Source organism: Euprymna scolopes, chromosome 36 (genome assembly GCF_053919585.1).
Source record: "Euprymna scolopes isolate OS-2025 chromosome 36, ASM5391958v1, whole genome shotgun sequence".
NCBI classification, from domain to species: domain Eukaryota; kingdom Metazoa; phylum Mollusca; class Cephalopoda; order Sepiida; family Sepiolidae; genus Euprymna; species Euprymna scolopes.
Window position 1 is genome coordinate 4,973,717 of NC_136517.1, and position 13,451 is coordinate 4,987,167.

At 28.2% G+C, this 13,451-nt stretch overlaps 1 protein-coding gene across 32 annotated transcripts in view; it reads left to right on the plus strand.

The window, feature by feature from the left end:
• LOC145260301 (phosphofurin acidic cluster sorting protein 2-like) overlaps positions 1–13,451 on the plus strand; it is a 459,714-nt gene that overhangs the window by 405,924 nt on the left and 40,339 nt on the right. For 20 of the 32 annotated variants that reach the window (XM_080118156.1, XM_080118160.1, XM_080118169.1 and 17 more), the window contains one exon: positions 4,396–4,449. The exons of the other annotated variants lie outside the window; for them this stretch is intronic. In XM_080118156.1, the coding sequence (XP_079974282.1) occupies positions 4,396–4,449 (54 nt within the window). The remainder of the gene's footprint in view (positions 1–4,395; positions 4,450–13,451) is intronic. 32 annotated transcript variants of the gene reach the window in all.

Sequence of the window (13,451 nt, forward strand, 5' to 3'; positions counted from 1 at the left end):
AATATGATACAATCATGAGTCCCCATCATACAACTGTGTTGACCGTTTTCATATTATTGTTGCAGGAGAAACTGCATGAAGGTTGCCAACATCCCTACGTGATTGTATAACTATATAACCTACTGGTTCAAACTTGGCACACCCAAATCATCAGTCCGGTTAACAACTATCACCTCTCATCATCATGTTGACACACCAGTTCTTTTAAGATAACCAAAGTTAAGCAATGTTGAACCTGATCAGTATCAGATGGGTGACCTATTGGGAATACTAGTTGTGCTGTTTGTAATTTCCCCTGACTGGGATATACATGTCGCTAGGGATTGCATGTAAATTTGATATTTTCTAGACATTTCCTCGTACAGTAGTAGCCAAATGCTCACCCAGGACAAATACCACACTGCGTATTACCGAATGTGTTATTGTCACCGTTATAGATTGAATGCGGTATTATGGTAATTGAATAGCATGGACATGACTAAAAGTATGCAGAGTCAATGAATGTGTCTAGTTAAGAATAACACATGACTTTGGTGGGGTGGGGAGGGAGGCATGTTTTACTATAGACAACAAATTGAAAAAGTGGTCGTCAAAAAATAAATATATAACAAATAATACCAAAAGTAAGATAAGTTACTCTTCTACCTACTTGGATAAGTTTTTAATGTTCTAACTTATTTGAAAGCAATTTTTAAGTTTGAAACACAATTAGTGCTGAATGCTAAAGTTAAAATGACAACAAAGGTGGCGGACATGAGACAGCCACATTTGGAGTCTTGAGAATTGCTCAAACTTTAAAAATAAATAAAAAATATTGTAGAAATCCACCAAGTAAATATCACTAAGACATTTATTGGATGAATTTCTATCAGTATTGTTCTATTTTTGAGTTTTGAGCGATTCTCAAGACTCCAAAAGTGGCAGCCTCATGTCTTCCATGTTTTTTGTCGTTTTAACTTTAGCACTCAGCACTACTTGCATTTTAAATTTAAAAATTGCTTTCAAATAAGTTAGAATATCAAAAACTTATCCAAGTAGGTAGAAGAGTAACTTATCTTGCCTTTGGTAACATTTCTTTGTTATATATTTGTTTCTTAACCATATACGGCATAATCGCATTGACACGCCGGTTCTCATCAGATCACTGAAGTTAAGCAACATTGAACCTGGCTAGTACCGGATGGGTGACCATTTGGGAATTCTGAGCGCTGTATGTGCTCTTAGTTTATCTTTGCATTATTTCCCGTCATCTTGAACCTCCATTTACCACTGGTATTTAACGAAACCAACTCAGGAGAGATGTGGTTAGAGATTGTGCAACTCTTGCCACAAAAATTCCATGTGCAGTAGGTACTCATAGTCTGTCAAGACTAAAGTAAGCTAAAATTTGTTTCTTAACCACTTTTCGGTTTGTCGTCTATAATAAAACATCCCCGACTCCCCTCCACACACACACTCCTCCAAAGTCATAGCGTTGCACTTAATCGTATATTTGTGATAAATAAAATGACTATTTTCTCCAAAAAAACTTTAATGCTAATTGCATATTCATACTAATTGTGCTGATCCCATTTCATTTGTTTGTGTTTCTTAAAATATAGATTGGATTCTTATTCTCCCCCCCCCTTTTTTTTTGTTTTTTTAAACTTCATATAAATAATCCCATTTGATTATTGATTGTCAATGACCCAAACCATTTTAACTCTAAACCATGTGCAATATCAGTGCGTTTTATTGTATTATGCAAAAGGATATGATGCAGTACCTTTCAACAAATACTAAAATTAACCTTATTCTTAAGTTGTTCATTTTTTTTTAATTACTAATGTATAATTTTCTTTATACTTAGAGAAATAACACTTGGCTAGGGGTCATTATTCTGGGTCCTCAAAATCAATAGAGATTAGACCATTCCTAGTATGATCGGGTCCCTGTTGATTTTGCAGTGGGAGTTGTGTGCAGTTCTAGGAGATCCACCTTCCCAAGCCTTGCCTTCTCTCTTTGAGAAGGAGTAAGAATGTCAACGGGGCTGCCCAGGCACTTTTTGTATGTCAGAGTGCTCCTCCTCTGGGGCGCTGACTTCTCAATTCCACTTTCCGAACCTGGTGTCTGAGTTCTTGCAGTGGGATTGGATTTTGCAAATATTTTTTAACTTTATGAAAACAGTAATAAAAAGTTATTGGATTTAGTAAATATTTTTTAACTTTATGAAAACAGTAATAAAAAGTTATTGGATTTAGTAAATATTTTTTAACTTTATGAAAACAGTAATAAAAAGTTATTGGATTTAGTAAATATTTTTGAACTTTATGAAAACAGTAATAAAAATTTATTGGATTTTGCAAATATTTTTGAACTTTATGAAAACAATAATAAAAAGTTATTGGATTTAGTAAATATTTTTGAACTTTATGAAAACAGTAATAAAAAGTTATTGGATTTTGCAAATATTTTTGAACTTTATGAAAACAATAATAAAAACTTATTGGATTTAGTAAATATTTTTTAACTTTATGAAAACAGTAATAAAAAGTTATTGGATTTTGCAAATATTTTTTAACTTTATGAAAACAGTAATAAAAAGTTATTGGATTTAGTAAATATTTTTGAACTTTATGAAAACAGTAATAAAAAGTTATTGGATTTAGTAAATATTTTTGAACTTTATGAAAACAGTAATAAAAAGTTATTGGATTTAGTAAATATTTTTGAACTTTATGAAAACAGTAATAAAAAGTTATTGGATTTTGCAAATATTTTTTAACTTTATGAAAACAGTAATAAAAAGTTATTGGATTTAGTAAATATTTTTTAACTTTATGAAAACAGTAATAAAAAGTTATTGGATTTAGTAAATATTTTTGAACTTTATGAAAACAGTAATAAAAAGTTATTGGATTTAGTAAATATTTTTGAACTTTATGAAAACAGTAATAAAAAGTTATTGGATTTTGCAAATATTTTTGAACTTTATGAAAACAGTAATAAAAAGTTATTGGATTTAGTAAATATTTTTGAACTTTATGAAAACAGTAATAAAAAGTTATTGGATTTAGTAAATATTTTTGAACTTTATGAAAACAGTAATAAAAAGTTATTGGATTTAGTAAATATTTTTGAACTTTATGAAAACAGTAATAAAAAGTTATTGGATTTAGTAAATATTTTTGAACTTTATGAAAACAGTAATAAAAAGTTATTGGATTTAGTAAATATTTTTTAACTTCATGAAAACAGTAATAAAAAGTTATTGGATTTAGTAAATATTTTTGAACTTTATGAAAACAGTAATAAAAAGTTATTGGATTTTGCAAATATTTTTTAACTTTATGAAAACAGTAATAAAAAGTTATTGGATTTAGTAAATATTTTTGAACTTTATGAAAACAGTAATAAAAAGTTATTGGATTTTGCAAATATTTTTGAACTTTATGAAAACAGTAATAAAAAGTTATTGGATTTAGTAAATATTTTTGAACTTTATAAAAACAGTAATAAAAAGTTATTGGATTTAGTAAATATTTTTGAACTTTATAAAAACAGTAATAAAAAGTTATTGGATTTAGTAAATATTTTTGAACTTTATGAAAACAGTAATAAAAAGTTATTGGATTTAGTAAATATTTTTGAACTTTATGAAAACAGTAATAAAAAGTTATTGGATTTTGCAAATATTTTTTAACTTTATGAAAACAGTAATAAAAAGTTATTGGATTTAGTAAATATTTTTTAACTTTATGAAAACAGTAATAAAAAGTTATTGGATTTAGTAAATATTTTTGAACTTTATAAAAACAGTAATAAAAAGTTATTGGATTTAGTAAGCAAATTCTGTGTTCAAGATGGCCACCATCAATCATGCACAATAGACTAAACTGATTTGGCATAAGTTTAGAAAGTCTATCAAATCTATAACAATATTTATATGCATTAAAAGTGCGCATCATTAAAGTGCTATTTTCATCCTGAATATAACAGATTTGTTCAACTATAACATGAACAAAATACGAAAGCCATACCTAAAAGATTTTATGAGAAAAATCATAAATTGATTGCCTGTTAAATTTTTTGCCTCCAATTAAAAATAATAAATTTGAAATTTTAATTTATTTGTTCTTTTTAAACCGGCAATAAAAATGAATGCCGTGATAAAATTGTGATTTTCTTAACAACAACTGAAATAATGGCTTGATTTACAGCAACAAGCAGAGAGCAGTATTGTCATTAAATATCTTAATAAAAATGTAAAAAAAAAAAAAAAAAAAAAAAAAAAAGACTTCAATGCAAGTAATTAGGTTTTACGCTTTGGTTAATCTTAAATAATCCAAAATGGCTGGACGTGAAGCTCCATCTCCCAAAGATCATCATATAAAATATTTGTTTTAACTTTGACAGGTCCTTTATGTATGCTCCCCTGCCGCAGTGGAATCTTCCAAGGACACCAGCGCTGTGAGTTTTTAGATTAAAAAGCAGAATCCTCTGACTCTTTCATCTTGCATGTCCGAGTGGACAGTTTTTTCTTTTTTGTTTTTCTTATTTTTTTTTTTTTTTAATTATAAGTTTTACTTATTTTTCTCTGCCCTTCCCATAAATCCATCCATCATCATGGTCAGACATTTTCTGTCAGGTTCTATGATGTGGATTTTTTTTTTTTTTTTATCTGAGATGATTTTTTTTTTTTTTTTTTTTTTTGCATGGGACTTTTTTCCAGATATTTTTTTTTATTATTTATACTTAAATTTTATTTTGTTTTAGTTTAAATTATATACATTTTATTTTTACATTTTTTGTTTGTTTATTTCTTGATTAAACTAATCTCTGGTGTTAGTATCTCCCCTGCTGGCTATATACTACTAACTCATAAAAACTTTTTTAATATTGCCATAGAATTACCTATAACCAAAGAAACTGCTTTATATATATATATATATATATATATATATATATATATATATATATATATATATATATATAAAAGAATGTATACAATACAGGATGAATACAGGAGGATTTTTATTACAAGGTACAAGAAGGCCGAAATAAATTAAAGATGTTTTTCACAATAAACACTCGTCTAGCTACAACCACTATCAACAATTTCCCTTATTCTCTACCTGTGCCTAAAGCTAAACACAAATTCCATGAACAAAGTTTTTTTTCTTCAAGCTGCCTAATCTATAGAACTCTGTATCTTGTGGTTGCTTCCCAGCTGACTACAACATGATAGATTTCAAGTCCAATATAAACAAGTTTTTGTTGAGCCACCTCCTTAATCAAATTCTATCTTATTTCCACCACAACCGATCATCACAGTATTGTCTCACTGACCATGTAACACTCATTAACACTTAACCTCAAATGGCCTTCAGGCCTTAATAAGTGCTGAATCCCTTGTAAAAAAAACAACAAAAAAATTCTTTGAGTAATAAGGAATTGTATTGTGCAATGAGAGACAGGCATGATTGACTTGTCCTGTATGAAAACTTTAAAAAGGAAAATGATTCTTACTCCTCTAAAGCTCTTTCAGCCATCATCACACCTGAAAAAAAAAATGGATGGAATATACAATAATCAGAGGGAGGAAGAATATCATAGATTATTTAATGTTCCATTTAGTTGATATGATTGTTGAAAAAGATTTATAGACGTTTAAACAGTTTCTTTTTTTTTTTTTCATCAAGTATAATTTTTGTATCTAAAAACATTTTTAAGTTCTCCTGTAGGAGATGTCTTCCTGGTTTTTATTTTCGTTTTTCTCGCTCACATACTCCTATTCTGAATTTGTAGCAGTGGGTCAACATAAATTTTTCTTATTTTGAATCATTTAATCAAGTAAAAAATTTCATCTTTTATTTGATTACTAAATTTAAAAAGCAATTTTTTTTTTTTTTTTGCATAGTATTTTCTATTTAAATTCAGTTTATACGATATTTTTGTTTATTAAATTGTTAGGTATCGTAAATTGCTAGAATTACTTAAATTTAGTAATCAAGTGAAAAATGGAATTTTTATTTGATTAATTAATTAAAAATACAGAAAATGATTTTTGTTTTATTATTTTTATTGTGCAATAATTTATATCATTTTGAAATATGTTAAACATTAAAAAAAAAAAAAAAAAATTGTTAGTGACAGTTTTGGTAGGAAAAAAAAATAAGCTTGTCTGATGTCAGCATGTTGCTCCGAATTCTGAGTAGGGGCATGTGAGCGAGAAAAAGCGAAAGTAGAACCAGGGAGACATCTTCTACAGGAGAATCCATTTTTATATTATTTGGATTATTCAGACAATTCTTCACATTTTAGAAGTTATTCTCACAAAGTTTTGGACAATGTAATCTTTAACCTTATTTGGGTGCGTCTTGTCAAAGTCAAAAATCAGTATGGAATTTCGAAGTGAATCTTTTATTCAAACCCATCGGAATTAATCTTGTTCTTTCAGACATGACAGAGTAAGAGTTAGAAGTAATTTTTATTATATTAATATCACCCTTACTGAGGATTGAACCTTCAACCTCCAGAAGACTGTTGTTACTTAGAACTGATTATAACTTAGCATTTTATCCGTTGCGCCACAGATTCCTGCATGTCATAATCTGAATAATCCGAATAATTTTCTCACCTAAAAAAATTCCTTAACATATTTTCATATATCATATGTACGTTTGAAAACAAAGACAAAATGTAAAAAAATACTTTAAGAGCTTAACACTTTTTAGAACACTGTTTTTTTTTTATTTTTATTTTTTTTTTTACATTTTGTCTTTAAAATATATTCAAATATATCATGCTTTTATTTTTCCTTAAAGTTATTAATTTTGTCTTTTAACGTTTCAACTAACCTTTTACCGTTTTTATTTCCATTGGTAGTGTGAGATTTCTCCCCAACTCCAAATGAAATTATCCATAATTATTCTTGTCATATATCTTAACATCGACTTTTAAATGTAGTTAAATTTACAGAATTGCAGTTTGTCTTCTGCCACAATTCATATCAATCGAAATGAATCAAGTTGGGTCTTTCTCATACTAACGGTGAAGTTTAAAACCTGTTATTTTTAATTAATTCATCCGTACACAAACAAGACTCTTATATAGTGCTTGTGTAAATGCAATATCAATATTATGGTCAGCTAATTGGCATATCGGTATTGAAAAAGGACATTTTATTAACTATTATTTGTTTGCATTATTTGGATTCTTTGCACTCCTGTTCTCTAGTGTTATTTTCACGTTTTGGTTAATTTCCAACCTTTTCTGGGGTATCTTATTGAACTCGAGAATTTTTCTGTTGAATTTTGGAATTTTTCTGCCGAACTTTGGAATTTGCACATAATTTGGAATGACATTTTTTATCATTCTATCAGCCATGACTGAATAGAAGTCGTAATTCACAATTGTATTTTGAGTGCTGCCCACATTGAAGATTGAACCTTCAACCTCCAGAAGAGTGTAACTTTTCTAAAGTTATTTATCCACTAAACCACAGGTGCTTGCAGATTGAAAGAATGCTAACCCGTGGGTTAAATAAAGGGTTCCGTTCGAAATTCCATGCAGATTTCCGGGTTTCACAAGATACACCTGAAGAAAGTTGGAGACTACATCATTGTAGAAAATTATACTCAAGATGAGAACAGTAGTCTGAAGAATGCAAATAAAATGAATAATCCTCATCTCAAAAATTCATAATCGTAAAATCTATTCTAACATAATTTATCAGTTTTATTTCATGTCTTTGCTCCACAAACAAAAGAAAGGGCTTCAGAAAAATTTTATTAAATACTTGTGTGTTTATGGAGAAAATGTTTTGTTTAAAATCCATAAGTTTGAATGAGGGAAATATTTTGATGACCGTATGTACACATTTAAATGTTCTGTGAACACGGATCTCGCTGCTCATCTCCCTTTTTAGACACAATCCCAAGTAGTATCCCCTCACATTTCAAGTTACAATAAGCCTTGTTTGGAGTGAAAAAGAGTTTTTAAAAAAAAAAAAAAAAAAGACTCCACGTGCTGATGCCAGTAGCCAGAGGCAACGTTTGCTGCGTGCAAAGAATAAGTGTGGTAATGTTTTGAGTGACAGATTTTTTAGACAACTTGGTCAACTTTGCCAGTTTGAGTATAAAGCATTTACGTGCAGCAAAAATATCAAATGATTTAGAAATTTCTTATCTGTGGTTATTGTTATTGCTACGACAACCTAATTAGTTGACTTATTCAGGGAGGGGACCCCCCCCCTTTTTTTTTCAAAGAAAACGGGAACAGCCGTATCAGCAGTAGAAAACACTGATCTAAATTCATACTGTTGGGTCAGAAAGGAATTTAACATGAATGATAAATGATTACAATTCAAATTTATTCTTTTAAACTAGTAATGTCTGATAACATAAATCGGTTCAGTTAAATGTTGTTTCTGATTAGCAAAAGTTCATAGAAAGTTTTCTTCCAAGTGTTACATTTGAACAATCCCTGATCATCAAAGTCAATTAAAAGCATTTAAATTAAAATAGGATCTGGTTTAAAGGAAGAAATGAATATAAAAAATGATAGCGCTAATTGGGAAGAACTTATAAAGTAGGATAGTCAGTGACTAAATTGAGTCACGTCAAAATAATTTTTTTTTTTTTTTAATATAACTGCCAACTGTGTAAATAATTTTTATTTGTAGCATTGCTTTATTCAATTGTGTTTTTATATTTTTGGTCCCCCGATTTATCGGAGAGGGACCTATGTTTTTAGTGGCTTTCGTGCGTTCGTTAGTCCGAACTATTGCCAGATAATCATCCATTAGTTTTTTCTGGAAATTTTGCCACAAATTGTATTTCATTAAATAGATATGCACAGTAAAAAGTTTTTTACAAAAATTCCTGTTGCGCTCCCAGGGTCTCAAAAGAGGTCAAAAATGTCCCAAAATGGCCGAAAATGACACATTTTGTCCCATAACTTTTAATCCACCCATTAGATTATTTTGAAACTTGGCCAAAATGTGGAGTCCATTGTTCTTAATATAAATCCAATATGGGTGACCTTGGCAAAATTCTAGTTTGCATCCCCAGGGACTTTCAGTGCTAAAAACGCCTCTTTTTTCATATTTCTCAACAAAAACTGTCCCCTAATGGCCAAAAATTACACTTTTTGCCCCATAGCGTTTAATCCATCCATTAGATTTTCCTGAAACTTGGCCAAAATGTGGAGGCCATTGTTCTTAATATAAATTCAGTATGAGTGATCCTGGCAAAATTCTGGTTCACATTCCTCTAAGACTTTTAGGACAAAAAAAACATGCCTTTTGGAGCTCTTTTTCAAATTACACAAGAACTTGATATGTATGTCTTTATACTAGTTTTCCATGGTGCTGAATTCAAATATACATGTCTTAAGGCGTGAAACTGCATCATTTGTCCATTTTCACTGGGATTCAGCATTTCCAGGAGCTCAAAAGGGGTCACAATTGCTCCAAAATTGCAAAATAAATGACACTTTTTACCCCATAACTTTTGCTCCATCCATTAGATTTTTCTGAAACTTGGCGAAAATGTGAAGGCAATATTAGCCCTTCACACTTCTCACATTCATCATTTCTTCACTATTTTTTGTGGCGTCATCTCATTTGCAGCACCAGAGGGGCACCACGCACGCATGGCTTATTTTTTAAATTTACTGTATTTTTTAAATTATATTGTACCATAATTAAAAAGAAAAAAGGAACAATAAAAAGTGTATAGAAAAGCTGGGGTTAATTTTGTTAAAAATTTGAATCTCTTGTCATTTTATTTCATTACTTTTTGTTTAGATTTGATCTGAAAAAAAAAGATTTGAATAAAGATTAAAAGTTTTATTTTTAACAAAATTCGTCATGATGGTGATTGTTTTAATTAACTGTCGAAAATAAAAAGAATAAATCATAGACGGTTGTATTTCAACAGTTATCTCCTTAAATAAAAATAAAAAAACTTTTTTTTAATGATTGAGTCACAAATTGACCAACTCCTTGTTGTAATGGTGGCATAATTCAATGGGACATGGAATAAGTAGTCATTATCATCATCACAAGAGAATGAATGGCTTTCTTAGAAAGACAAAATACAAAACAAAATTTAACAATAAAAGAATGGAGAGCAAGGTACAAGGGAGAGGGGACTACTGCCCAACTTTAATAAACATGTTATGAAGATTTATGAATGTTTTAAAAAGAATTTAAAACAAATTTATTCATAACACGTTAAGTAATCAGTAAATTAAACTGGGATATACTAAAACTATAATTAGATAAATTTAATAAATTTAGCATTTAATAAAATATTTTAGATTTAAACATAAAAAGTTTGTTCTATAAATATTAAACTCATGAATGTATTTCTCTTAACATTTTAGAAACATATTCAAGTTGTTTCTAGATAGTTCATAATTTGATTGGTTATTTTCTTTTACATTTTTAGCCATTTGTTTCTATCAGTTGTCCAATCAAATTATTCTTATCTGTTAATATTGTCCAATTATATTAAGTGTTTTTTTTTTAGGGGGGGGTGTAAAGCATTCAATCTACTTATAAAGTATCAAACTGATATTTTATGTTTCTGAATTTTTGAGATGAGGATTGATTATTTGGATTTTGCAGACTACTTTTCTCACCGTGAATGTTTTTACAACATTTTAGCTGATGTAACCTTTAACCTTCTCCAGGTGTATCTTGTCGCCCTTATAAATGAATTTTGCCAAGTACTTTATCGACTATGCCACAATTGCAAATTATTTAGGACTTCTACTTAGTCATGGCTGACGGAACGAGAACATGCTACTCGCATGGATTAAATAAAGAGTTTCGACTGAAAGATTTCAGAGTCCAACAAGATATACCTGAAGAAGATTGGAGGTTACATCGATCGAAACATTGTGAAAATTACACTCAAAAGAACAGCAGTCCAAAGAATTCAAATAATATATTTTTATATCTTGCTATTTTTAACTTATTTGTGATTAATACATAGCATATCATGAGGTTTATTTGTTCATAAATGTAACCCATTTAAACTTGTAACATTTGAATATTTGTTTGTAATAATTACCAAGAGTTTTTTTTTTTTTTGTTTGGATAAAAAAATCTACAAACAAGCCATGTAAAACGTTTTTAAATACTTTGAATCGTTTATTTTATGTATTTCAATTGTCAAACTTTTGTCTCTTTTATTTGATGTAATTCCATATTTTATATTATTTCATGTAAAATACATTTATTAATTGAATATTATATATTTGAAATGCGGGGATGGTTGTTCTGTTCACGTATAATTCAAGTTATAACTCACCGTACAGGTTTTAATGTAATGCTGCAAAAACTCTGGTTAAAATTTTATGATTTGCATCAACTCATTTTTGTTTTATTTAAATGTACAGCATTGAACACCTAAGTTATATTTAAATTATCATTTCATTGGTTTTTAAAGCATATTTTATTTGGTGTGAACTTCTTTAAATTTATGATCATGATTGCTGTTCTTTTTATAGTATTAAATACTTTAGAATTCAATACATAATATTAATCAACATTACTACAAACAACCATATGTATTGATGTACTCTAGTGTATGTGTATATATATATATATATATATATATATATATATATATATATATATATATATAATTTTATTTATAAAAGCTCTATTCATCTATTAAGAACTTTTAAAACAATATTGAGTTTCAGTCTAGTGTATTTGAACTTACTTACTAATATATATATATATATATATATATATATATATATATATATATATATATATATGTATATTTAAAAATTCTCCGGGGGGGGGGGGTACAGAATTTTATAATGGCTAAATACAGACCAAAAAGCATAATGAATTTAAAAAATAAACAATGAAAATAAAGGTTAGCTAACCAGGTTTCGTTCCTCACTTATCAAAGCTAAATCGAGGAAAATACGATTTAAAACAAACAAAAAAAAAAGTCATGAATATGGCGGGGTGGGTAAGAAAAAAAAACAAAAAAAAAACAGAAATAAACGGGGGGGAGGGGTTACATAGACTAAATTAAGTCCAAGAAGATTTTCTTTTTGCTTGCAAAGAGAAGATCTCAATGACTTAATAAAAAGAGTCTCTAAAATTTTCAAATGATAGAGAGAGTGCGACTTACTAAGGATCGTAAACATGTCAGCACTGAAATTTGTGGCACACGCATGGTTATTTATAAGATGGTCGCAAATCGCAGAACCATACGTATTACTCAGAACACCCGAGGGTGAAAAATTTGCATAATGAATCTTTGAAGGCACATGCTGTTTCAAACGAAAATCTAATCTTTGTGATGTTTGCCCAACCCGCGTGTTGTTTTTTCAACTAGGCCTATGTTGCCGTCTATTCGCAAAGATGTTCTTCCCCCCCCCACCATAATAATTCTATTATTTATTTATTTAAATGTAGTTGCAGTGCGCACTATATATATATATATATATATATATGTATATACACACACACACACACACCTTATCAAAATATTTTTTATCCAAATATTTTGATATATTCAAATATATTAAAATATTTTTTATCCAAATATTTTGATATATTCAAATATATTAAAATATTTTTTATCCAAATATTTTGATATATTCAAATATATTAAAATATTTTTTATCCAAATATTTTGATATATTCAAATATATTAAAATATTTTTTATCCAAATATTTTGATATATTCAAATATATTAAAACATTTTTTATCCAAATATTTTGATATATTCAAATATATTAAAATATTTTTTATCCAAATATTTTGATATATTCAAATATATTCAAATATTTTTTATCCAAATATTTTGATATATTCAAATATATTCAAATATTTTTTATCCAAATATTTTGATATATTCAAATATATCAAAATATTTTTTATCCAAATATTTTGATATATTCAAATATATTAAAATATTTTTTATCCAAATATTTTGATATATTCAAATATATTAAAATATTTTTTATCCAAATATTTTGATATATTCAAATATATTAAAATATTTTTTATCCAAATATTTTGATATACTCAAATATACTCAAATATATCAACATTTGTAGGCTTCATGATTATCAGTTTTTATAATCGAGCATTCATATCATATTTTCACAAAATCAAAATAAAGATCAAAATGGGAGCATCATCATTTTGTGTATTTTCATATTCTTTTTACAATTGTTTCGTGACCATTCAGGCTGTTTCAAACATATCATTCGAAAATATTCATAAAAACAGCCTCTCTTCAGACGATGAAAAAAACTACATATTTAATATACATAAAAGAAAACATTTTGAATCCACATGTAAGAGATCAAACAATTAAATCTACCTATACCCCCTTCCAAGTTTTTTGTTTCATATGTTGTGGGGACATACACACCCTTATAACAGCTAAGATGGACTTGTCCATTAGGCATATAACCAGCAAGT